We start from the raw sequence: 23,655 nt of genomic DNA, 5'->3' as shown, positions 1-23,655 counted from the left end.
ACACAAGACAGCAGGAAAACGAGGTGCCAAAGCAGAACCCTCCCTCCCCGAGTTGCCAGCTTCCCGTCCCCCTACCCTGCAGCCATCCAATCAGAGCCCCTCCGCCCCGCCCCAGAAGCTGCTGCCTCCCTAACCAGTCATTGGCCCACCTTTGATGGGCGGGGAATCGGGCTTCAGAGAGAGCAAGACTTTTGCCTGAAGGTGCACAGCAAGTCCGAGCCGACTCTAGACGCCCGAAAGCTTGTCCACCTCCTACCATGTCTGAATCCGGGGTAGCTCTGACCATTCAGATATCATCTCCGCTCCCAAGCCCCAGTGCCCGAGCTCCTCTGAGCACGCCGAGCTCACTGCCGGGCAGCGTCGAGCGGTAGGATTTGCGCGTCTGAGAGACGGCGAGCCCGCTCCTCCGGCGCCAGCCGTCCCCTTTAAGAATCGGCCCCGGCGGGACTACGTTTCCCAGAAGGCTTTGCCGGCGCGTTATGTAACTTTCCCTGCGAAGCGGCCTCTGGGGCAGAAGGAGGTGGAGGCGGCGGCGGCCGTTGCAGCGGCGGCGGCGGCGGCGGCGGGAGCGGCGGGACCCCGAGGCGGCGGCGCCCGCGGCCCATCGCGGGGCCGGAGCTGTGCGCCTCGGCCGGGAGCCCGGAGCGGGCGGGGGCGCCGACGTGCCTCCTACAGGCTTTTCAAGGAGGCGGGAGTGAGGAAAAAGGCTTAGGGCCCAGGGGGCGGGGAAGGGGGGCCGGGCCTGGATCGGCGGGGAGGCCGAGCCGGAGAGGCCTGACTGTGGCTCGCGCGGTCCCCGGGACAAGAATCGAACGTCGGGCGGCGCGGATCGAACGTCGGCGGCGGGTGGAACGCCGGGGCTCAGCGGCGCGCGCGCGCGGGGGTCATGGCGTCGGTGCAGGCGTCCCGCCGCCAGTGGTGCTACCTGTGCGACCTGCCCAAGATGCCGTGGGCCATGGTGTGGGACTTCAGCGAGGCTGTGTGCCGCGGGTGCGTGAACTTCGAGGGCGCGGATCGCATCGAGCTGCTCATCGACGCTGCCCGCCAACTCAAGCGCAGCCACGTGCTCCCCGAGGGCCGCTCCCCCGGGCCCCCAGCCCTCAAGCACCCGACCACTAAGGACCTGGCTGCGGCCGCCGCACAGGGGCCTCAGCTACCGCCTCCGCAGGCCCAGCCCCAGCCGTCAGGGACAGGCGGCGGCATCTCGGGCCAGGACCGCTATGACAGGGCCACATCGTCCGGCCGCCTCCCCCTGCCTTCGCCCGCCCTGGAGTACACCCTGGGGTCCCGCCTGGCTAATGGGCTGGGCCGGGAGGAGGCCGTGGCGGAGGGGGCGCGAAGGGCCCTGCTTGGCTCCATGCCCAGCTTGGTGCCCCCCGGGCTGCTGGCAGCTGCAGTGTCTGGCCTGGGAAGCCGAGGGCTGACGCTGGCACCCGGCTTGAGTCCTGCCCGTCCAGCTTTTGGCTCCGATTTCGAGAAGGAGAAGCAGCAGAGGAATGCGGACTGTCTGGCAGAACTGAACGAGGCCATGCGTGGCCGGGCAGAGGAGTGGCACGGGCGCCCCAAAGCCGTGCGGGAACAGCTGCTGGCCCTGTCTGCCTGCGCCCCCTTCAACGTCCGCTTCAAGAAGGATCACGGGTTGGTGGGGCGGGTGTTCGCTTTTGACGCTACCGCCCGCCCGCCGGGCTACGAGTTCGAGCTGAAGCTTTTTACCGAATACCCCTGTGGTTCTGGCAACGTGTACGCAGGAGTCCTGGCCGTGGCTCGCCAGATGTTTCATGATGCTCTGCGGGAGCCGGGCAAGGCTCTGGCCTCATCAGGCTTCAAGTACCTCGAATATGAACGGAGGCACGGCTCAGGGGAATGGCGCCAGCTGGGGGAGCTGCTCACCGACGGGGTCCGCAGCTTCCGAGAGCCCGCTCCTGCCGAGGCCCTGCCGCAGCAGTACCCGGAGCCAGCCCCTGCAGCCCTCTGTGGCCCACCCCCGCGAGCCCCATCCCGGAACCTGGCGCCCACACCACGCCGTCGCAAGGCATCCCCTGAGCCCGAGGGTGAGGCGGCTGGCAAGATGACCACGGAGGAACAGCAACAGCGGCACTGGGTAGCGCCCGGTGGCCCATACTCCGCCGACACCCCCGGTGTGCCTTCACCCATCGCCGCCCTGAAGAATGTGGCGGAGGCCCTGGGCCACTCCCCCAAGGACCCTGGCGGGGGCGGGGGCCCTGTGCGCGCTGGGGGTGCCAGCCCTGCAGCCTCCTCCACCGCCCAGCCTCCCGCCCAGCATCGTCTAGTGGCTCGCAATGGTGAGGCAGAAGTCAGCCCCACGGCAGGGGCAGAAGCTGTGAGTGGGGGTGGTAGCGGCACCGGGGCGACCCCTGGGGCCCCCCTGTGCTGTACCCTGTGCCGGGAGCGGCTGGAAGACACCCACTTCGTCCAGTGCCCCTCAGTGCCCGGACACAAGTTCTGCTTTCCCTGCTCACGGGAATTCATCAAGGCACAGGGCCCTGCCGGGGAGGTGTACTGCCCCAGTGGAGACAAGTGCCCCCTGGTGGGCTCCTCTGTCCCCTGGGCCTTCATGCAGGGCGAGATCGCCACTATCCTTGCTGGAGACATCAAGGTTAAGAAAGAACGGGACCCCTAGGCCACCACTGCCACCAGTCTACTGCCTCCCACCCCCTTGCTACCCACCGCTTCCGCGGATAAATTATTCCCTCTCCCCCAGCCCAGTGCTACCCCCACCTGTGTACATACCCCCTTCCTCATCCCAGATGGGTCCCCTGGGGTAGATGCATTGAGGGTGGGGGGAGAAAGCTTGTGGCTTCTGTTCGAGGGGGTGTTTGGGGTCTCACGGCCCCTCCAGTATCCCTCGCCCCTCCTTGGCTTGGCTTTGCTGCTGCTTGTAGTTGGGGGAGAGGTGCCCCCCTCCTCCTTGAGAAGGGGCCTCCTGAAATCTCGCTCTTTATAAACAAAGCAAAAGCATTTTATTGCCCGCCCCCTCCCGCCCCCTTTTCCTCCTTCAATAAACCGAAAGATGGGTTTTTTTTTTTTCTTGTTGGTCCCTTAGTTGTGTGAGATGCTGCGCCCTCTCTGGGACCGAACTGGTCCTGCAGGGAAGGGACTTTGCGTTGTAGCCTCCAGGTGGCGCCCTTCACTCAGGCGGGCCCCTTGGCTGTTTTTAGAAAGGCGGGCCACAGCTCAAGCGTGCTAGCCATCTGCCCATTTTCCAGATGGCAGAACTGAGGCCCAGAGCACGGGGAGGCTCCTTGCGTGGGAACCAGAGCCAACCTAGGGAAGGAGGTTTCCCTTCCAGGCCAGCCCCTGTATCTGTCCAGGACGTGAGGGGACTCCGCGCCCTCCAGGAGAGGGGAAGGAGGCATCAGGAGGCTTCCTAGAAGGGAAGGATAGTGAGTTCTTGCTCAGAGGCAGAGAATTAGGCTACATTGCTTAGGGGGACTGACCTAGGAGAGGAAATTTACCTTGTGGGGTACCCTAACAGGATTCCTGGAAACAAGGGGACTGCTTCCTGCCTCTGGTGGTGCCCTGAACTGTGCTCCTCGCGCCCATCTTGGGAGACCAGTCTCAATAGTGGCCATCCTAGGACACCGTGACTGGCAGGGTAAAAGGCACAACCCTTGCGGCCGGCCGCCTCTGATGTGCGCGGCCTTGTCCCGCACCTGTCCGGATGGGCTGATCATTAACCAGGACTTCCTGCTCTCTGGCGTCAAGAGGCGGGGCCTGAGCAGCCTGCGGCAAAGCACGGGTTAAGGGGAGGGGGCTGCCCCAAGAGCCCAGCCCCCACCCCTGCAGTCTCCCTCTGCGACCCCAAAGTGGAGATTGCGGGAAGGGGCGATGCGGGGCGCCAAGGCCAGCAGATGGACGGAAAGATGGGGAATGATAGTGTGTCCTGTGACCGCGCAGCACAGGCACACAGCCCTGAGACCCCAGACTGCCCCACATCTCAGGAATACAGGTGTCCCACCACCTAAGTCTGGAAGACCCTATAGTCTTGACTCATCCTCTTGGCTACCCACGTGTCCCACACATATCTGGCAGATCCACATGTCCCAAATCCCAAATATCAGGGCCCCGGGGACTTTGTCCTCAACATCTGGAGGACCCTTAACTTTTGAACCCCCAGTTCTTGGGCTGGAGGGAGGGGGTGCTCCCATCCCCTCCCCCAGCCATCAGGCCTCAGGTGTTGTCACCCCTGGTACTGCCAGCCTGGGCCCTGGGCTGGGCTGGGAAAACCAGCCCTGATTAAATATACCAGGCGATAAGCCTGGGGCAAGGGAGACACTGGCTGGAGCTCCAGGCCTGGGCACCCATCCCCAGCAATCTTGTGGCATCCCCCTGCCCCAGCTCTGCAGACCCCAGCACTAGGCAGTTTCCTCCCATTCTCAGGGCCTCCAAACACCAGGACCCCCTGGTGAGGGCTGAAGAGCTGGGGAGGACATCTGGTCCTTTAAGAACAGCTGGTGTGGGAGGGTGGGCAGGGGAGTCACCCCCAGCCTGGCTGGTGTGTATTCTAGATAGAGGTTGAGTTAACCATTAACAGAACAGACGGTCTGACCTGTGTGGGTGTGAGGGGCTGGATCCATCCCCCCTTCCCCCCTGTGCCAGGGTGGGGCCAGAGTGGAGGGGTTCTGGATTTATTGGGGGATCAGTGAGTAGATGAAGAGACTTCCCAAAAGGAGAAATGGACAGGGAGACCCAGGGAATGATGGTGAAGGTGGAGAGGGAGAGGTGGAGTAGGAGCTATAGAGATCAGGTCACTGGAAGAAGACAGAGATCCAGAGGGGGACAAGAGAGCTTGAGAGACCCTCCAAGATGGGGGAGATGCCGTGGACACAGAGATGCAGACAGTCTTTCAGAAAAGCTAAGTAGAGAAATCCCCAGAGAGGTTCAGAGACACTGAGATGCACAGATAAGATGCCAAGAACAGGGACCTCGAAGGAGGGAGAGAGAGGAATTGAGATCGGAAGAAAGAAAGACTGAAATCAGGGAAAGGTATGGGTTTGAAACAGAGAGTTGAGACATCCTCAAACTCAAGTCCTAGGAGACTGAGAGAAAGAACGCAGATCCATGAAGAAGGGCCAGGCTGGGTCTGACTTGATCACTTGGTCCCCACAACAAGGCCTGGCTCACTCCCACTCATCCCCCAGGTCTCAGCTCAGCTGACACCTCCTCTAGGAAGCCCTCCTGGATCCCCAGGCTGTGTCAAGTGTCATTTCTGGATTCTCACAAACCTTGCATTCCCCTATCCCAGCCCAGCACATTCTGGATTATCCCTGGGGAATGAACTGTTAGCCCCATGAGGGCAGGGCCAGAGCTGTCTCAGTTGGTGCTCTGAACCCAGCACCACCCAAAACAGAGTTAGTTAAAAGGGTGGATAGAGTAATGTGCTTCCCTTCGAGAAATATTCAGCATCCTTCGTGTGACAAGCACTGCGGTAGGTGCTATGGATACAACAGGGAACCGAATGCAGCCCCTCCTCTCATGGAGCAAACACTGGGGTAGGAGATACAGACAGATCCATAAAATGTGACAGCCACAGAGTGGTAAGTCCTAAGGAGAAAAAGTAAACCGGGGGAAGGGGATAGAGAGTGATGGAAGTTGCTGCTGTCAAGAAGGAGGTAAAGGAGGTCTTGCTGAGGAGCTGACACCAAACTGAAAAAAGAGAGGAGGGAGCGAGCCGGGGGGGAAATCAGGGGGAGTAGCAGATGCAAAGGCCCTGAGGCAGGAACCTGCTTGGTTTGTTCCAGCAGCAGCCAGGTGGCCAGTACCTGTGCCAAAGGGGAGGGATGAGGTCAGAAGGGGCACCTGGCTGGCTCAGCCAGTAGAGCGTGCTACTCTCAATCTCAGGGTGGTAGGTTCAAGCCCCACGTTGGGAATAGAGATGACTTAAAAGTGAGATTTAAAAAAAAGAAAAAGAATGAGGTCAGAGAGGTGTTAGGGGAAACTCGGGGGCCCTGTAGGCCATGGTTAGGACTTCAGATTTTATTTTAATGGGAATGGGTAGAGGGTTTCATGCACTGAATGAAGAGAATGGAGGAAATGAGACAGAAATAGCCAGGAATCAACTGGGGTGGACAGCATCTCATTTCTCCGTGTCTGGGGCTTCCCAGACGGCCTAGCACCTGGGCCCGACAACACTGTGTGCCCAAATGAACAAGCCCCAAAGCAACAGCGCAGAAGTCAGAATGACATTAGGTGGATGGACAGACTCCCGGGGAGAAGCCAGGTGAGGACCCGGGGACGCCCAGGGACAACAGACGCACGGCTGAGACAGTCAGCCAGCCGGCTGAGAAGTCCCATTTCTTTCCCACCCGGAAAGCTTCCCTGGAGCTGGAAAAGTCCCCAGGCCCCCCTGCCCGCCTCGCCCGTGGCGTGCCCACTCACACCTCAGGCAGAGGAAGCTGGCAGGCCCCACAGGAACCTTTCTGTGGGTGGGGGGGGAGTGGAGGCGGGCGGGTGGCAGGGACGAAGGGAGAGGAGTGGCGGGCGGGCAGGCAGCGGGCAGCGGCTACACAAAGGCCCCAGTGTCTGCCCCTCCTGCCCCCGGGTACAGATATAAATAATATGTGCATATACCTTTATATATATATATATATATGTATGTATATATATATACCAGCGGGCTGGGGGTGGGAGGCTGGGGGCCACACACTTCCCTAGGGGTCCGGGGATGGCAGCAGTCTGCTCCTGTGGGGGCTGGGGGCTCCGAGACACGCTGAGATGAGCAGCCAAGACCGACAGACACAGGCTGAGAAGGACACAGTGACAGGAGAGAGAAACTTACAAAGCGTGGAAAGAGCAACAGAAAGACAGAGACCCAGAGTCAGAACCCAAGGGGCAGGGGGAGAAGGCTGACTCCAATGGAGGCAGATCAGGAGGTGACAGAGGGGCACCTGGGGGCTCCGTAGTTGAGCGTCTGTGTTTGGTTCAGGACATGATCCCAGGGTCATGGGATCGAGTCTGGCATCGGGCTCCCAGGAGGGAGCCTGCTTCTCCCTCTGCCTATGTCTCTGCCTCTCTCTGTGTCTCTCATGAATAAATAAATATTTTTTAGCCTCCTCTAGGAAGGCCCTAGAGGGGGCCTCTTTTAAAAAGGCCCCCTTTTTAAAAAGGGGGTGGGAATTAAACTTCACTGCAGGGAAACAGAGAAAGTTGGACGTAGAGGGACAGTGACAGAAGGCAGATGGGGGTCATTCCAGAGAAAGGCGAAGCCGCAGAGTGACTCAGGTGAGAGGAAGTAAGGACAGCAAAGAACAGAGAGAGAGAGGGGCCAGGAGATAGCCAGAGAGAGAGAAGCAGATGGAGAGGCAGACAGGGCCAGCCGAGGCTAGGGGCTTGGGGGAGGCTCGTGCCCATGGGTGACGGGTGGGTGAGGGCACATCTCCAGTTTGGGGGCAGCAACTGTGGGACTCTGGTACAAGCCCAGTCCTGGCGAGGCCAAGGGGCAGGGAACAGAGGTGAGGGAGGTGGCCCTTGGGTTCCGGATCTTGGTGTTTACCTGTGGCAGGCATTGCAAACAGGCGCCCAGCCTGGCCCACGGCAGGCGAGGGTGGGATGGGCTGGGCCCTCGTCCTGGCACCAGTGGGCCCGACACGCCCACCTGTGGCCTGGGTGGTGAGTAACGCACACGGCGACACCTGGGTAGATGGTGACACATAGGGGAACAGACATGGTGACAAACAGGGACAGATATAGGCAAACCCAGAGTGACAGAGACATAAACAGACTCACAGCACCCAGTGACAGAGACACACTGGAGCAGACACAGTGACAGACACACAGGAATAGACATCAGGGTACAATGATAGGCAAACATGAGGTTAGGCACAGGGATGCAGTGACAAGGCACAAAGAGTGACAGAGAGGACACAGTGACAGGCAGGCACATACGACACACCCTAAAATGCTGACCAGAGACACAGCACGAGTAACACATAAGCCTGCGACACAATGATCCTGACATGCTGACACCAAGATAGATGTGTGACATTCAGTGACACAGATACACACAGACACACTTGTAACCCCCCTGGACTGCTGGCTCCTGGGGGTGCTTCCCTCCTCCTGTTGCAGGTTGTGGCAGGGAATAGGGCTGACTCCGAGGGAGGACTCAGGACCCCAGGGCCCTGGCTGTGCTGTCACCCCTCTCATGCTCTAGAACAGCACAGTGATTAAGGGCACTGGCTCTGGGCCAGACTGCCAAGGGTTCAAGTCCTAGCTCCCCCGCTACACTACCCCTGTGACCTTGGGCAAGTGGCTTCACCTCATCCTGCCTCAGTTTCACCAATAATATATAGGGAGTGGGAAGGATTGAGTCAATCCATTCTGTAGGTACAGTGCTCACACAATGCCGGGCAGATGAGAAGCCCCGGTAGCTATTATGAATATTCTTTTAACATTATTCTCACACGCCTTCTGATGTAATGGGACCTCTGCCCGCAGCTGGGACCCTGCCCAGGCCCTCTGTTTCCCCACCCATGGGCCCCTCCCTTGGACTGTGTCACCTCAGGCCCACAGGCTCTGTCCAGCTTCACCTGTCCCAGCCCTGGCTTCTCTGTCCCCGTGGCTATCCCTCCGTCCCTGATCCCTGGCATCCTCCGGTCTGTCCAGGCGTCCCACGTCTGAGCGTGGTATTTTTCCACGCTGGACATCAGCCGGCTGTCCCTGGGGTGGGGGTCACACCTGCCCACGCCAGCCGAGCCGGTGGCCACCAGACACCCTGACGGATGGCCCCACCCTCCCCCCAGGACCCTACAACAACACCCGCCCCTCCGGCCACCTGAGGTCCCTACTGGGGCGGCCTCAGGCCCAAGCCTGGGGACAGGAAGCCCCAGGCCTGGCCGCCCTGAAAGCCTCTTTCAGCCTGGGCCTCCTCCCGCCACCACCGACTCCTCCTGCGGAATAATATTTGGGCTGTTGGCCGGGGGGCGGGGGCCAGATCCGGAGGCCGCCTGGGAGAAGCCAGAAACCGCAGGGCTTCCTGCCTCGGGCCGGCCGACTCCGGGAGAGACCCCCAGGCCCGAGGGAGGGGGGCAGGCGCCCGGGGAGACTGAGGGCCTTTCTCTCGGCCCCAGTTGTTTTTTCCAGGAACCAGGAGGAATTCCCCGGCCTGCCCAGGACAGCCGAGGCTGGTGGGACGGCTGACGGGGAGCCAGCACGGCAGGGGGCGGGGGGGGGGGTGGTGACACGCAGCCGGGCAGGGCGGGCACAGCGACAGAAATAGAGGGCCTGGCTTGCGAGGTGGCAGGTAGAGGCAGAAACTCAGGGAACGGGAGACTAGAGAAGGAGGAGTGAGGCTGGAGATCCAAAGGAGTGGGGGTGGCGAGGGTGGGGGGGACAGACCTGGGAAAGGAGTCACAGTCCCCAAGAGAAGGAGGGAGCCACCCAGGGCCCAGAGAGAGGGAGGGACAGAGTCCAAGCAATGGAGTGAATGAGAGAGAAAGCACAAGGCCGACTGTCTAAGAGGTAGACTACAGAGGATGAGCAAAAGTTTTCAAAAAAGTCAAGAGACAACAGCCCAGCCCAAAGAGAGGGCTAAGGACAGAGTGACACAGAGAGAGGACACTAAGAGATAGAAATATGGACACACAGAAACTGGGGGGGGGAGACACTGCACACACACTAGTTAACAGGCAGCCTTTGGTCTCTGAACGAATGTCTGAGGAACAAATGAATGAGCCACTAGAGAACCAAGGACCGAGAAAGGCAAACCCCAAAGAAGGAAAGACAAAAATAAGACCAAACCTGCCCACCGGCTCTAGCCTGGCTGAATGACGCTGGCCCAGTCCCTTCCATTCTGAGCCTCAGCTTCCACTCTGTGAAGTGAGAGGCAGGGTGTGCACACCCTCTTGCCCCCAGAGCCACGCGATTAGAGCATCTGAGCACCTGACACCAGACTCGGGAGCCTAGGGAGAGACCTGGAGGAACAGGGACCCCCAGACACCCACCAACCCCCAGAGGCCCAGAGCTGCCAAAGGAGGACGGAGCTCCTTCTCCACACACCTGCCTGCAGAAGAGACAGGGGACCCTCCACACAACAGGGACAGGCATAATAGGAGGGCACAAGCAGACTCTTTTAAACATACAGGCAGATGCTGACACAGAGGTACACAAAACACACAGCGACAGGCAGGTCTGTGACACCGACTGAGCCACACAGAGATTCCTGGAGGCATCAGGTACGCAAACTGACATATGGAGACGTGCGCCTAACGGTGTGAGACCCACAAGAACCCAGGGGTAGGTGTATAAAAAGAACCACATGCACAAAACAGTAAGAGACGGACGCCTGGTGGCTCAGTGGTTGAGCATCTGCCTTTGGCTCAGGTCGTGATCCTGGGGTCTGGGGATTGAGTCTTACACTGGGCTCCCCGCAGGGAGCCTGCTTCTCCCTCTGCCAGTGTCTGCCTCTCTGTGTCTTTCATGAATAAATAAATAAAATCTTTTTTTTTTTTAATTTTTATTTATTTATGATAGTCACACACACAGAGAGAGAGAGAGAGACAGAGACACAGGCAGAGGGAGAAGCAGGCTCCATGCAGGGAGCCCGACGTGGGATTCGATCCCGGGTCTCCAGGATCGCGCCCTGGGCCAAAGGCAGGCGCCAAACCGCTGCGCCACCCAGGGATCCCAATAAATAAAATCTTTAAAAAACAAAACAAAACAAAACAAAAAACAGAGATCTCAGGACACCCACAGGTAACACCCAGAGTGTGAACAGACATAAAAACTCACATGATGGAGGGATACAAAGCATAGGTAACACTCAGGGGTAACAATGGGCAGACCCCAGAGACCCCAGTGGGCACAGTGATATCCTATGACCAACGGAGACCCCACTTCCCCCCCCCACAGATAAGCCCCAACACACACACACACACACACACACACACACACACACACACACACACAGTCTCCTTTAATTAACACCTTGTTTGTGCCTTCTCCTCCTCCCCAGTTTAACCAAAAATTAAGCAGCCCCTGGGCTCCTTGGGCCTCAGAGCTGGAGGTGTGTGTCTGGGGAGTGGGGGTGGGGAGATGGCCTTGGTCACTGCGGAGCCACCTCCCCCTGCTGCCCTGGCCCCACTGCTGCGGGGGCTGCTATCTGTGAGCAAACTGTCCTTGGGGTCAGGGACAGTAAAGAGCCAAAGGTCAGGTCGATGCCTCCCCCAGCCCTTCCCCCAGAGGCAGCCAGCTCTTAGGGGCAGGAAGGAGAGGGGACAGGGACACAGCAATTCAGGCGTTCAAGCCCCACAGGGCCCACCCGCCAAGGAAAAGAGACATTCAGCAAGAGGCAGAAACAGTGCCTTTAATGGTCAAACACAGCCAGTATCCCGCTTCCCAGGCAAGAACCAGACTTCAGTAGAAATTCCTCACACCCTAGCCAGTCCATTCTGGTTTCTCCTGGACCAGAGGGGGGAATGGGCTCCAGAAAAAACCAAGGAGTATTCTCACCTCCATCCCTCACTCAACTCACACCAAAGAGACAGGGATGACAATGGCCAACCCAGGGGCTGTGGGAGCTGTCACAGTGCACAACAGTATACTGGTTATGTCAGTCAACCAAGATGGTGGCCATCATAGCACCCAATGTGCCAAAAGGAGATGTTATGCAGGATGGTGGCCAACTTGGTGTCTGGTACACCAAGAAGTCCACCCAAAAGGAAGTGATTGCAGCGCCCAGTGGGCCAGAGAAGATGTCATTGAAATGATATCACCATCGCATCCAAAGGGTCAGTCAAGAGGATGTCCATCGCCATGTCCAAAGGGCCTACTAAGATGTCATCCCAGATGGCGGCCATCAGAGTGCCCAATGGATGGATTAATCACATCAATCAACATGGCAGTCTTTGTAGTGCCCAGTGGGCACACCAAGACGTCAACGGCAGTTATCACAGTACCCAAAGGATTGACACGATGCTCACAGAGACAGCAGTCACCACAGTAATAGACCAACCAAGATGTTAACTGATGGGACAAGCAAAGTGTCACCAGGAGGATGAACCAGGCCCCAAGCGCCTGATGGTGTGAGCTACAGCCATACCCCGCCCACCATGCTCCCACACCCCTGCTAGGATGCGTTAAGCAGAGAGCGGGAATAGACACCCTGGTAGTACACCCCAGGCTCCCCACCCTCTGCCCCATAGCCCCCAAACCCCACGTCCAGTTTAGGAGGTGCTGGTGTCTGTTCTGACATCAGATTGTTGATGGAGAAAGGGTGGTTGAAGTTGTAGGGTGCATCCAGCTTCAGCTCCCCCGGGAGCTCCAGGCCAGTGAAATAGGGTGTGGAGGAAGGGGGTGAGCCACAGTCCAGAGCCCCCACATCTTCCCCGCCAGGGGCCTCCGGCTCAGGTGGTGGAGGCTGGGGCTGCGGGGGAGAGGTGACCTGGGCAGCAGGGGTGGTGGCCGAGGCGGCAGCCCCCGCACTGTTCTTGGAGGTGGAGGTCCCGCCAGCCCCTTTCTTCACCTTCTCTTCCAGCTTGAAGCGCTTCTGGCGGCGCAGGTAGCAGCCGTTCTCAAACATGTTACCCGAGCTGGGGTGCAGGGCCCAGTAGGAGCCCTTGCCCGGCTTGTCTGGGGAGCGCGCCACCTTGACAAAGCAGTCGTTGAAAGACAGAGAGTGGCGGATGGAGTTCTGCCAGCGTTGCTGGTTCTCCCGGTAGTAGGGGAAGAGGTCCATGATCCACTGGTAGATCTCGCTCAGGGTCAGCATCTTGCCTGGCGCCTGCTGGATGGCCATGGTGATGAGCGAGATGTAGGAATATGGCGGCTTGGCGTGGGCCAGTGGCCGCCGGTAGCCTTTGGGCATCTCCTTCCCCGGCACCAGCCCCGCTCCCGGGCCCCCATACCCCGAGCTGCTGCCCCCACCACTGCTGGCACCCAGGCCCGGGAAGGTGGGCCCCAGGGGTGCCGCAGGGGCTGGGGGCGCCAGGGGTCCTGAGGGCAGTGGAGAGGCAGGGAGCCCCCCGGGGGGGTAGGGAGAGCTCAGAGGGTTCAGGGTCATGTAAGAGTTAAGGGGGGCCATGCTGGGCACTGGGGTCACCGGTGAGTAGACCTGCAAGGAAAGAGAGATGGGGAGAGGTCAGTGAGCTGCCGCTTTGCTGGTCAGCAAAGGGTTACCGGCCCCCCTGCTATGTGTCCATCTGTCTGTCTGCCTTGCCTCTTCTTTTTTTTTTTTAAGATTTTATTTATTCATGAAAGACGCAGAGAGAAAGGCAGAGACATAGGCAGAGGGAGAAGCAGGCTCCCTGTGGGGAGCCTGATGAGGGATTTGATCCCAGTACTCTGAGATCATGACCCGAGCCAAATGCACATGTTCAACCACTGAGCCTCCCAGGCATCCCTGTCTTCTACAAGTCCCTCCCATCCTTACCTCTGTCTGTAGATGGCTGTCTCTGGAAGTCTCTCTCTCTCTCTTCCCCATCCTCGTGTACCCCATCCCTGACTTCATCCTTCATCCCCTATGTTCCCATATATTGGAGCTCATGCTTCAAGTGGTTCTCAAAGTGTGGTCCAGGATGTCTTGGGGAATCTCCAAGACCCTTTTAGGGTGTCCAGGAGGTCAAAATTATTTGCATATAATGCTAAGAAATTATTAGCTTTTTCATTCTCTTTTTCTCAGGAGTGTACAAGTGAGGCCACCGGACATGTGACATTGCAACAGACCAAATGTAGAAGCAGCCACAAGAATCCAGCTGTCTCCTATCGAACCAGACACTGAAAAAATTTGCCAAAAATATAACAGTGCCACTCTTCTTGTTAAATGTTTTGAAATGTAGTTATTTTATTTTATTTTAATTTTTAAAAATAGGCTCCATGCCCAACATGGGGCTTGAACTCACAACCCTGAGATCAAGACTTGCATGCTCTACTAGCTGAGACAGCCAGGTGCCCTGAAATATAGTTATTAATAAAACAAAATATTTATGCAAAAAATTGTTAGTTTAAAATTACTTGGTTAGTTTTAAATTAGTTTAAATTGTTAGTTTAAAATTAAGAATCTGCCTTCGGCTCAGATCATGATCCTGGGGGTCCCAGAATAGAGCCCCACTCCTCCTGCTCAGCAAGGAGCCTGCTTCTCCCTCTCCCTCTCCCTCTGTCTGCTCCCCCTGCTTGTCTTCTCTGTCAAATAAATGAATAAAATCTTTTTTTTTTAAGATTTTATTTATTTATTCATGAGAGACACACAGAAAGAAGCAGAGACATAGGCAGAGGGAGAAGCAGGCTCCATGCAGGGAGCCCGATGTGGGACTCGATCCTGGAACTCGGGGATCACACCCTGAGCCAAAGGCAGACACTCAACCACTGAGCCACCTAGGCGTCCCAAATAAATAAAATCTTAAAAAAAAAAAAAATCAATCCCTATTTTAAAAATTTCTCAGTTTTAATTTCTAATGCGGTAACTTTTTTTAAACGCAATAACGATGGATAGACATAATTTACATGAAAAAAACTGTTTGGGGTCCTCAATAATTTTTAAGCATGTAAAGAGATCCTAAAATTGAAAAAATTGAAAACTCCTGATTTATCTAACCATCTCATCTACACGGGTACTCTCTATCACTTTTCGGACTATAGAATTACAGTTGTTTTAGATCAGAAATGTTTCAGGATATGGGGACACCTGGCTGGCTCAGTCAGAAAAGCATGAGACTCCCGATCTCCAGGATCGTGAGTTCGAGCCCTATACTGGGTGTACAGCTTACTTAAATAAATAAAAGTCTAAAAACTTTTTAAAAAATGTTTCAGTCTGAAAAAATTACATTTCAACCTAATATATATCATCTCGTTACTATGTATCACTGAATCTAAGACATCACTATTTATTTTTTTTCAATATTTTTATTTATTTATTTATTCATGAGAGACAGAGAGACAGAGAGAGAGAGAGGCAGAGACACAGGCAGAGGGAGAAGCAGGCTCCATGCAGGGAGCCCGATGTGGGACTCGATCCTAGGTCTCCAGGATCACACCCTGGGCCAAAGGCAGGCACTAAACCACTGAGTCGCCCAGGGATCTGACATCGCTATTTGTAAGCTGCGGTGTTAATTTTAAGTACCAGTAAGCAAGGGGAAAAAAACATTCTCAATCCCTGGACACTGTTGACTGTAAAACCCATCCCATTTTCAGAAACGTTCAAATGAAAAACATGCATCTTAGCTCAGTGAAATACAGAGGCATTGCTAGGTCTAAGTAACCCTCTCTTCTTTCATCCATTGAACAAATATCTATTGGCCACCTACTTTGTGCCAGGCCCTGCTCCAAGCACTTCACAGGAAAGGTCTCCCTTTCAACCTTTACAACCAACCGAACCACAGGGGAGGTGCTATATGACACCCATTGTATAGCTGACCAAGCTGAGGCCCAGAGAGGTCGTCCAGGGTCAGACAGTAAGGAAGGGGCAGGACTCTGAATTTAGGCAGTCCGGCTCTCTGGATCGCGCTATAAACGCAGTGACCAAGACAGACTTCAAGACCTGCCTTTACAGACCTGACAGTCTAGCAAGAAATGAACAAGATAAACACGGAAAACAGAAATCATGGTGGGTGGTGTGTATTTACCCCTCGCTGTGTGTATTTACCCCTTCCATCCACTGTCCACCATCCTCTCTCCCCTAGTCCACCAACTGTCCTGCTCCCTTCCCATGAGGGGCTCTTGTAGCACTGCAGGGGGGAGGGGGGGAAGGTGCTGCTATATTTCCAGTAGGAGCCACCTTTGCTGTGAGTCAGTGGGTCCTGTCTCGTCCCCTGTCACTGTAAGGGTCTGCGGCTCCCAAGGTCCTGAGAGAGAAGGGAAGTGCCAGGGTCACGCAGAGTCAGGGACAGGTGACAACCAACTCTAGTCTGAGTGCAGAGAATCTCTCTCTCTCTCTCTCTCTCTCTCTCTCTCTCTCTCTCACACACACACACACACACACACACACACACACACTTCCAGGGAGTTCTTTTGTCTTTGGTCTCGAGGCTCCCAGCTGGCTCCATGTGTATCTGTCCATCTCTTTCCCCGTCTCAGTACCTCTCCGCTCCTCCCCTCTACTCCCCAGTCTCCTTCCAAGCTGCTTTTCCCAGCCCTGTCTCTCCCCACCTCTTTCTCGCCCCTCTGCCTTCCCTCCTTCTCCTGTCTCTCTTATCTCTCCCCAAACCCCTGCCGTTCCCTCCTTATGACTCTCTCCAACCCCATCTTTCTCCCCCACACCTTATCTCTCCCTGTCTCTCTCTGCCCCACTCCCCTGCCATGTCTCTTTCTTTCCGGCACTTCTCTGTATCCCTGTCTCCTGGCCTCAGCATCACCGTCTCCCCAGAAGCCTCCCACTAAAACTGGAGTCACAGCTACCCCTCCTCTGTGCACTGGTATCCCCACCACCACCTTGGCGGATTGCACCCCCTCCCCAGTATAAGGGAAGCGGGTCTTTCAGAGCTGAGGAGAGGCAATGCACTCAGGGGCATCCACAGAGAGTTCCTAAATCCCTCTGTGACCCACACTCCAATGCTCCAACCCCATCAGGCTCTTTTGTATCACAGAGGAAGGATGATTGGGACCCCACGGCTGTCCTTTTCTGGGTCCCCACCCACCCGGAAGTCCTCCTTGAGGTCTGACCTTAAGCACTCCAGCAGCCCTAATCCACCCTAGGCTTTCCCACGCCCCAGGGCTGGGATGAACCCCCAGTGTCCGGGTGTAAGCCGGATCTCCCCTGCCAGGGCGGGGCTGAGATTGGGGGGGAAGCCCTCAGGGGATCTGCACCCCCATACCAGGAGGCTGGACTTTCTCTCCTTTCATTTCCTTATTGTTTCTGGGGGAGGGTGTGACAGGGAGTCCGGGAAGGCAGTGTGAAGCCAGAAGCCTCCTCCCAGTCCCAGTCCAGATCCTGCAGCAGCCCCTAACACTCTGAGAGGCTTCAGAGTTCCCATTTCTAAAAGGGGGGAGCTCTTGGACGAGCTGATCTGTGAGGACTGGAGCCCAGTGGGGACACCCCAGGGTGCTAACTTTCCAATTTCCTTCCTGACAGGGAGCCTGACCGGGGGTGTCAATCACCCCAGCAGGAGGGTGCTGTGAGCAAGAAGCAGTTTGGGGACCCTCTCAGTTCTTAGTTGCTGAGCGAGTGCAAATGTTTCTCTCCCTATTGTTCAGACTCAGGGGGAGAGGAGGTGGCTCAGCTGGTGGGAAGGCTGGGGATACCCTATTTCCATTTCCGACACCTCATATGTTAACTTTTTCTGAAATATGCCCCCAAATGCTAATCAACTCTAGACGGTCCCTCAATTTCTGACACAATTTCCATGCAAATTATTAAATTTCAGCCTGTGCCCAGATAGTGACTCCTCCGTCCTAGACCCGCACAACTTACTTCTTAAAGATGTACCCCAACCTCAGCAACACAGATTTGTAGCTGGTCTTTTAAAATCATGGCCCCAGGCTCTAACTCTCTAGGGGTTCAGCTAGGATTCCCCCCCCCAACCCCACTACCTGGGAGCCTCCACTTCCAACCAGGTCTCTGCCTTCCCCACCATACAAATGACACCTTCAGCAGTTCCAGCTCCAGCTCTCAGCACTCTCAATCCCTTCCCTGGTCGGCCTGCCCCACCCCACGTGCACCTCACACCTCCACAGCCCCAGGACTGGCCCCTCCCGGGCACTTTGCCAAGCCCCGCAGGCCTGGGGAACCAGGAGTCCCACCCCGAGCTTCAAACCCCAGCCCCAGAACTCAGGCACAGTGGGGGCCCCTGTAAACACCCAGATCTCAGAATCTGTGGAGATCTCAGACATTCCAGTCTCCTTCTGACTTGAAAGAAGCCCAAAGTCTCTTTCTAAGTTAGGAACCTAAATGTCTGGACCCCCCTAACCCTCCTACCCTCCCCTGCCATTTCATCTTGACGCTTGAAAGAACCAGCTAAGGGGGAGGAGCCCTTGCAGCAATAGGAATGGGAGTTAGACTTGGGGAAGGACTTTCCCTCTGCTGAGGTGAGGGGATTAAGATCCACTCCGCCCCCTACTCCAAGGCTGGCCTTGTCATAGATGGGACAAGAGAGGACATTAGCAATTACTGGAGATTACTGGAATGGGGGTGGTGGTGGTGTGAAATCTGAAACCCTCCAGTCTCCAACAGGGAGTGTCCCTGCTGAGGGTCTCTAAAAACAATTAAACCACTGAAGTTCAGTCGGGAGGGCTAAGGGTCATGAATAAGGATGGGGGGTGGAAATTGACCTCTCTCCTGACAATGCTGTTGCTCACATCTGCTCTCAGGCTCCCAACTCTGATCCCATCTGGGCCCCCATCTATCTGAGCCCCAACTCTTACCCACCTGTTATTACAGGTTCCCAAGCCATGTTTCATCTCTGAGCGCCTCTATCTCTTAACTCTGAGCACCAATACCTTTTTCTGACTCTTAGATCGCCACCCTCAAGATGCTTATGCCCCAACCCCAATTCTGATTTCTACCCCCAGGACCCCTCGTCTTTAACTATATTCAACCCCTGGGCTCCCACCTCGGACTTTCCTTAAGGGTGACCTTTCTTTTCTCATCTCCTTGTTCCAGGTCTTCCCTCCTCCACCCCTCTGCTTTTGGACCCCATTTCCCAATCCCCCAGCTCTGTCCCCTATCCTGGAACTCCGATTCCTATCTTTGATTTTTTCACTTTAATCTCTTGGGTTTGGGGTCCCCAACACCCAAGCTTCACGTTTAAACTATGACCTGACCCTTGCCTAAATTTTTCCGTTTGAGCCCTCGCTCCAACCAGCCGAAACCGCACTCCCATGCCTCCTTCTCCCATCCCTGACTCCTACACCTGGTCTCCGTGTCTCTGGTTCCTCTGCTCCTCAACAGTAGTCGGAACCCCCATTCGATCCCACACCCCATCCTCACCCCCATTCACGCTCGCACCCTGATTCCTGCCCCCCACTTCCCGCTCCGCCATCCCCGAGGACACACCTCGCCCGCCTCCGGGTAGTAGCTCCACTCGGCCAGGTCATGGGCCTCCATCTTCACCGAGCCCAGCATCCCCCGGGCCTGCGCCCCCTCCCGCCCTCGCTCCGGCCCGGGGGGAACCGAGCGCTTCAGATCTCTCAGCCGGCACGGCCCGAGTTCCGACCGCTGCCCGCCCGTCCGACCGCCCGGGGTCCCAGCCGTCCTGGGCGCCGCGGGAGGCGGCCACGCTTTATAGCTGGGACACCCCCCCCCCCCACCCCCCCGCCCTTGCCCGCCCCGGGCTCCCCTCCCGCCTCCCCGAGGGCGGCGCGCTCGGCCTGGGGCGCCCCCTGCGGGATTGCGCGGAGACAGACCTCAGGCGCCGGGAGCCGCAGCCCGAGGCCGTGAGAGCTGGAGGTGGTGGAAGAGCAAGCGAGCCACGGGTGGGCGACACTGCCCATGCTAAAGTTCTCCCCAAGGGCAGAACCCTGGGGCTCTTCTGCCCCAGCGGGTTTCATTATTTGGACAGGAGTGGGCGAACAGCCAGAGCCCGGCATGACCGAGACGGAGGAAAGGGGCCTCAGAGCGCAGGCGACTCCAGAGGTCCGTATGCTACGGTGAGGACCATAAGAGACCCTCGGCCCCACATTCCGATTGGACGGACTGGAAGACTTTAGCTTCCGACAGCTGGAAATGCTCCAGACCGCGTAAATGGCCAGGACCTAAGGTGGAGGGAATCGGGGACTCTGCTTAGACTCCACTGGGGCAACAGGCCACCTCCAGGACCTCGGAGCTTCGCTGCCCGGACTCTCCGCTCGCTCTAACACCAGCCGTCCAGGGACTCAGAACCACCGTGTACTCCATTTCCCAGAAGCCTCTACCTCCCTTTCCGTCCAGTGCCTCTGCTAAGGGACTACATTTCCCTTAAGGCTTGGCGTTCAAAGGCCGGAAATGAAAAGCTCCCGGGCCTCGTCGGGTAGGGGCGGGGGGGAGGCGGAAGGCCTCTCGCGCCGCAGGAGGTAGGGGAGGGGGCGGGCCTCAGTGTGGACTCCATTTCCCAGCGGCCCTGTGTGGGCGGCGCGTGCGCAGTGTCCCGGCGGCGAACGGAAGATGGCGACGGCGGCGTCTGTGAAGAGGCGCTGCTGAGGGGGCGCGAGGGGGACGGAGGTCGGCGCCGCGGTGAGCGGGGGGCGGCGTGGGGGCCCGGGAACGAAGGGAGGAGGGACCCTGACGCGGCAGGGGCGCTGGCCGGCGGGTTGGGGCGCTGCGAGGAAAGGGGAGCAGTGACGTTCGGGACCCCAGTTTCTTCCCCAGCTCAGGACCCTCCCGTGGCTCCCCAATGCCCTCGGGGCAAAGTTCCAACGTGGCCCCCAAGGCGCGTCCGCCCCGCCGGCCCCGGCTCGGTCTTTCTGCTCGTTCCTCACTCCTCACAGCTGCACTAGCCTTCCGGTTCCTCAAACTCGCCACGCGCCTTCCCGCCTCAGGATTTTTGCACATGCTGTCCCCTCTGCCCGCAACATCCTTTTACCCATTCTGCCTGGCTAACTCCCATTCATCTTTCGGGTCTCGGCATCAACGTCACTTCCCCCTGCAAAGCCCTCCTTTCCCGCCCTCCGTCCCGAAATTCGCCTCTTAAACGCTCTCATAGGTCCCTGTGCCTTTCCTTCATGTCACATGTGGTCTGATTTATCACTGGACCTTTATCTGTGGGGTTTTTTGATTAGGTCCTTGATCGTGAGCTCCACGGGGACAGGGGCTTAGAGTATGTGTTGGTTATCGCTGTGTTCCCAGCACAGCGCTGGTCACACTGAAGACACCCGGTTGATGTTCGTAGAATGAATGAAAGATACTTCTGGGGTTACTTCGTGTATGGGGGGAGTCGTCATACTCCCAGGTGGGACTGGGGTAGTGGTACTCCGTAAGGAGTACATCGGGAGACAAGGGGAAACAATGGTAGTTGGTAATAGCAAAAATGCTATAGACACCCCAAATGTTCTTTAATCGAGAGACTGGCAGAAAAAAAGCTGATAACATCTACATAATAAAATATGCAACTGTGAAAGGAAATGCGGGGTTTCAGGGAGGGAATCACGAAAATACCTATACACTGTGATAGAGTGGGTTCCAGAATATATTCAGTGAAGACAAATGAAATAGAAGGTAGTGCCTATTATATGCTCCCTTTTTTACAAAAGAAAAGGGAAATGTGGATATACTTTTTTTTTTATTTTTTATTTTTTTTTTAATTTTTAAGGATAAACCAAAAAGAAGAAGGGGAAGGACACAGGGTTTAAAAAAAAAAGAAAAAGAGGTAGATCTCAATGTATGATTGTCATGGAGAGAGTGGAAAGTTTGGAAAGGTTGATCATGAAAAGGTTCATTATGTTCTGATAAGGGACAGCAGAATGCTGGTTGTCAGGTGACCATGCCTCTTGGCTTGCACAATAGATCTGGGATAGAGAAGGAATTCCTTTCAGAGAGGCGGTTCTGCACAGTGATGAGGAGGATAGATTCTGCAGTCCTACTGCTGCATCTATATCTTAGAGGCTCTGAGCCTTCAGTCAAGTGACTTTACCTCCCTTGCCTTCAAATTTCCTCATCTGTAAATTGAAGCTTAAAAACCATACCTGCCTCAAAGAGTGGGTGTTGTGAAGTTTAAATAAGTTAACATGTGGGGTGCCTGGGTGGCTCAGTTGGTTAAGTGTCTGTCATGGGCTCAGATCATGATTCCAGGGTCCTGGGATCGAGCCCTGCATCAGGCTCCCCGTTCAGTGGGGAGCCTACTTTATCCTCTCCTCTCTGCTCGTGCTTTCCTCTCCCTACCTTTGTCTCTTTCAAATAAATAAATAAAATCTTAAAAAAAAAAAGTCAGCATGTATATTAGAATTGTACCCAGCACATATTCTTAAATATTAGCTATTATTTTTCAAGCATTCTAGAGCCAAAGGGGAGGGGAGGGATCCTGAGTCCAGTAATTGGGGAGGCCCTTTGGCATTCACTCAGATATTTATTGAGTACTTACTAGGTGCTAAGCACTGTTCACATGATGGAGATCTTGAAAGTGAACAAACACACACAAATCCTGGCCTTCGTGGAGCTTATATGTTGATGATAATAAATACTGTGTAGAAAAACAGAGTAATAGATGGAGAGGGAGATGGAATAGATGGAGAGGGAGACTGCCCAGTTAGGGCAGACGTGGAGCAGAGACCCTAGAAGAAAGTGAGGGAGCCCTCGTACAAAGTCCTAGGCCTTGGTGAGGGTGATGTCTTCGACTCTAAGCAAGGTGTGGTTGTGACAGGTGACAAGGAGACTAGGAAGAACACTGTTGGATACTCATTCAGCAGACATTTGTTGAATACTGTGTACAATATATTGCATTCCTTTTTTTTTTTTTTTTTAAGATTTTATTCATTTATTCATGAGAGACACAGAGAGAGAGGCAGAGACATAGGCAGAGGGAGAAGCAGGCTCCATGCGGGGAGCCTGATGTGGGACTTGAGCCCGGGACTCCAAGATCATGCCCTGAGCTGAAGGCAGACGCTTAACCACTGAGCCACCCAGGTGTACCCAATATATTGCATTCCTTTTAAAAGGTACATCTTTTTCACCCTCCTCAAATTGTCTTTAACAGTTTAAGCAACACCCTTCAGATATTTTTCAGGAGTATGTACATAAAAATAGTAGCTGTATTGATCTTGTGTTTATTTTGGTATACTAACTCATCTATTCTTCAGAATAGTCCTGGGAGGTAAACACTGTTGCCATCCCTGTTTCACAAAAAAGGAAACGGACCCAGTTCATTCTGTGTATACATACACAAACTTGACAAAAATGGATTGAGTTGCTGTATTCTGTGATGCTATAGGCTGTCACAGACATCTTTTTATTTATTTATTTTATTTTATTTTATTTTATTTAGACATCTTTTTATGATAATACATTGACACTCGCCAGATTTTTTTTTTATTTTTCCCCCTCTTCTGCTTTTTGCTTTGTCTTTTCAAGGTCTTTAAAAAATACGTGTGTATGTATATATCCCTTTATTAAGAAGGGAGCATGTGGCAAACATTGTCTTCATTTTGCGTGTTTTTACTTAATAGATGCTGGAATCCACTGTTCTAGCAATGTATAGAGATTTTCCTTCTTTTTTCATCCCTCATTTCTTTTTACAGTTGAAGTCTTTTATTATGTGGATTTAACATGGTTTTTCAGCCAGTCTGCCTGTTTGAGAATGCTTGAGTTGTTAATAGTCTTTTGCTGTTAGGAATAATGCTGTAATGGATCCTTATTAAATAGTTTTGCCAAATGTGACTTTGGGGACAGATGCCCTAAAGTCTTTCCTTCCCCCATCCCCTTTTTAAAAAAACAACTCCATATAGTATTCCAGAAAATGGCTGAAATGTGATTTAACTAGCCTTTTCTGTTGTGTTGAATACTTAGCGTGTGGAACTCTGTACCTGGTATTCCTCAGAGCTATGTTTTAGAAAGCTTGATGTCCTGACTGGTCCAGAGTACAGTCCAGAGGGCAATATGAGGCACTGAAACCAGCGAGGTGGCTCCCGTGTGTTCATTTGTTCAGTCATTCAGCAGTTGTCTGTAGTCAGCCTGCAATGTGTAAAGTACTAGAGGTGAAGCCTGGTACTCCACGAGGTACTGCCTCTGACCTGGGAGACATCAGTCTCTCCCAAATTATAACCCCTACATATACAGTCTAAGACAGACTCTGGGATGGGAGA

At 55.2% G+C, this 23,655-nt stretch overlaps 3 protein-coding genes across 6 annotated transcripts in view; 2 read left to right on the top strand and 1 right to left on the bottom strand.

The window, feature by feature from the left end:
• The first annotated feature begins 243 nt into the window (after positions 1 to 243).
• Positions 244 to 3,048, top strand: IRF2BP1 (interferon regulatory factor 2 binding protein 1). The gene has a single exon (XM_026013727.2). It carries the CDS (start codon positions 887 to 889, stop codon positions 2,639 to 2,641), a length of 1,755 nt encoding a protein of 584 aa, XP_025869512.1. The 5' UTR covers positions 244 to 886; the 3' UTR covers positions 2,642 to 3,048.
• Positions 3,049 to 11,301: 8,253 nt separating this feature from the next.
• FOXA3 (forkhead box A3) lies at positions 11,302 to 19,135 on the bottom strand. Its single transcript, XM_026014076.2, has 2 exons — positions 18,941 to 19,135; positions 11,302 to 13,069 (listed from the first exon to the last, which is right to left on the bottom strand). The coding sequence occupies exons 1-2, from the start codon at positions 19,007 to 19,009 to the stop codon at positions 12,086 to 12,088; spliced, it is 1,053 nt and encodes a 350-aa protein (XP_025869861.1). The 5' UTR covers positions 19,010 to 19,135; the 3' UTR covers positions 11,302 to 12,085.
• A 141-nt stretch (positions 19,136 to 19,276) lies between these two features.
• Positions 19,277 to 23,655, top strand: part of SYMPK (symplekin scaffold protein) — a 37,909-nt gene continuing 33,530 nt past the window's right edge. Inside the window, exon 1 of one of the 4 annotated variants that reach the window (XM_072755133.1) lies at positions 19,277 to 20,095. The gene's annotated coding sequence lies outside the window, so the exon portion shown is untranslated. The remainder of the gene's footprint in view (positions 20,096 to 23,655) is intronic. The other 3 variants (XM_072755137.1, XM_072755136.1, XM_072755141.1) reach the window with 3 other exon arrangements.

This window comes from Vulpes vulpes, chromosome 1 (genome assembly GCF_048418805.1).
Source record: "Vulpes vulpes isolate BD-2025 chromosome 1, VulVul3, whole genome shotgun sequence".
NCBI lineage: Eukaryota > Metazoa > Chordata > Mammalia > Carnivora > Canidae > Vulpes > Vulpes vulpes.
Note: the sequence above shows the minus strand (reverse complement) of the source record. Positions and strands in the feature narration are given on the sequence as shown.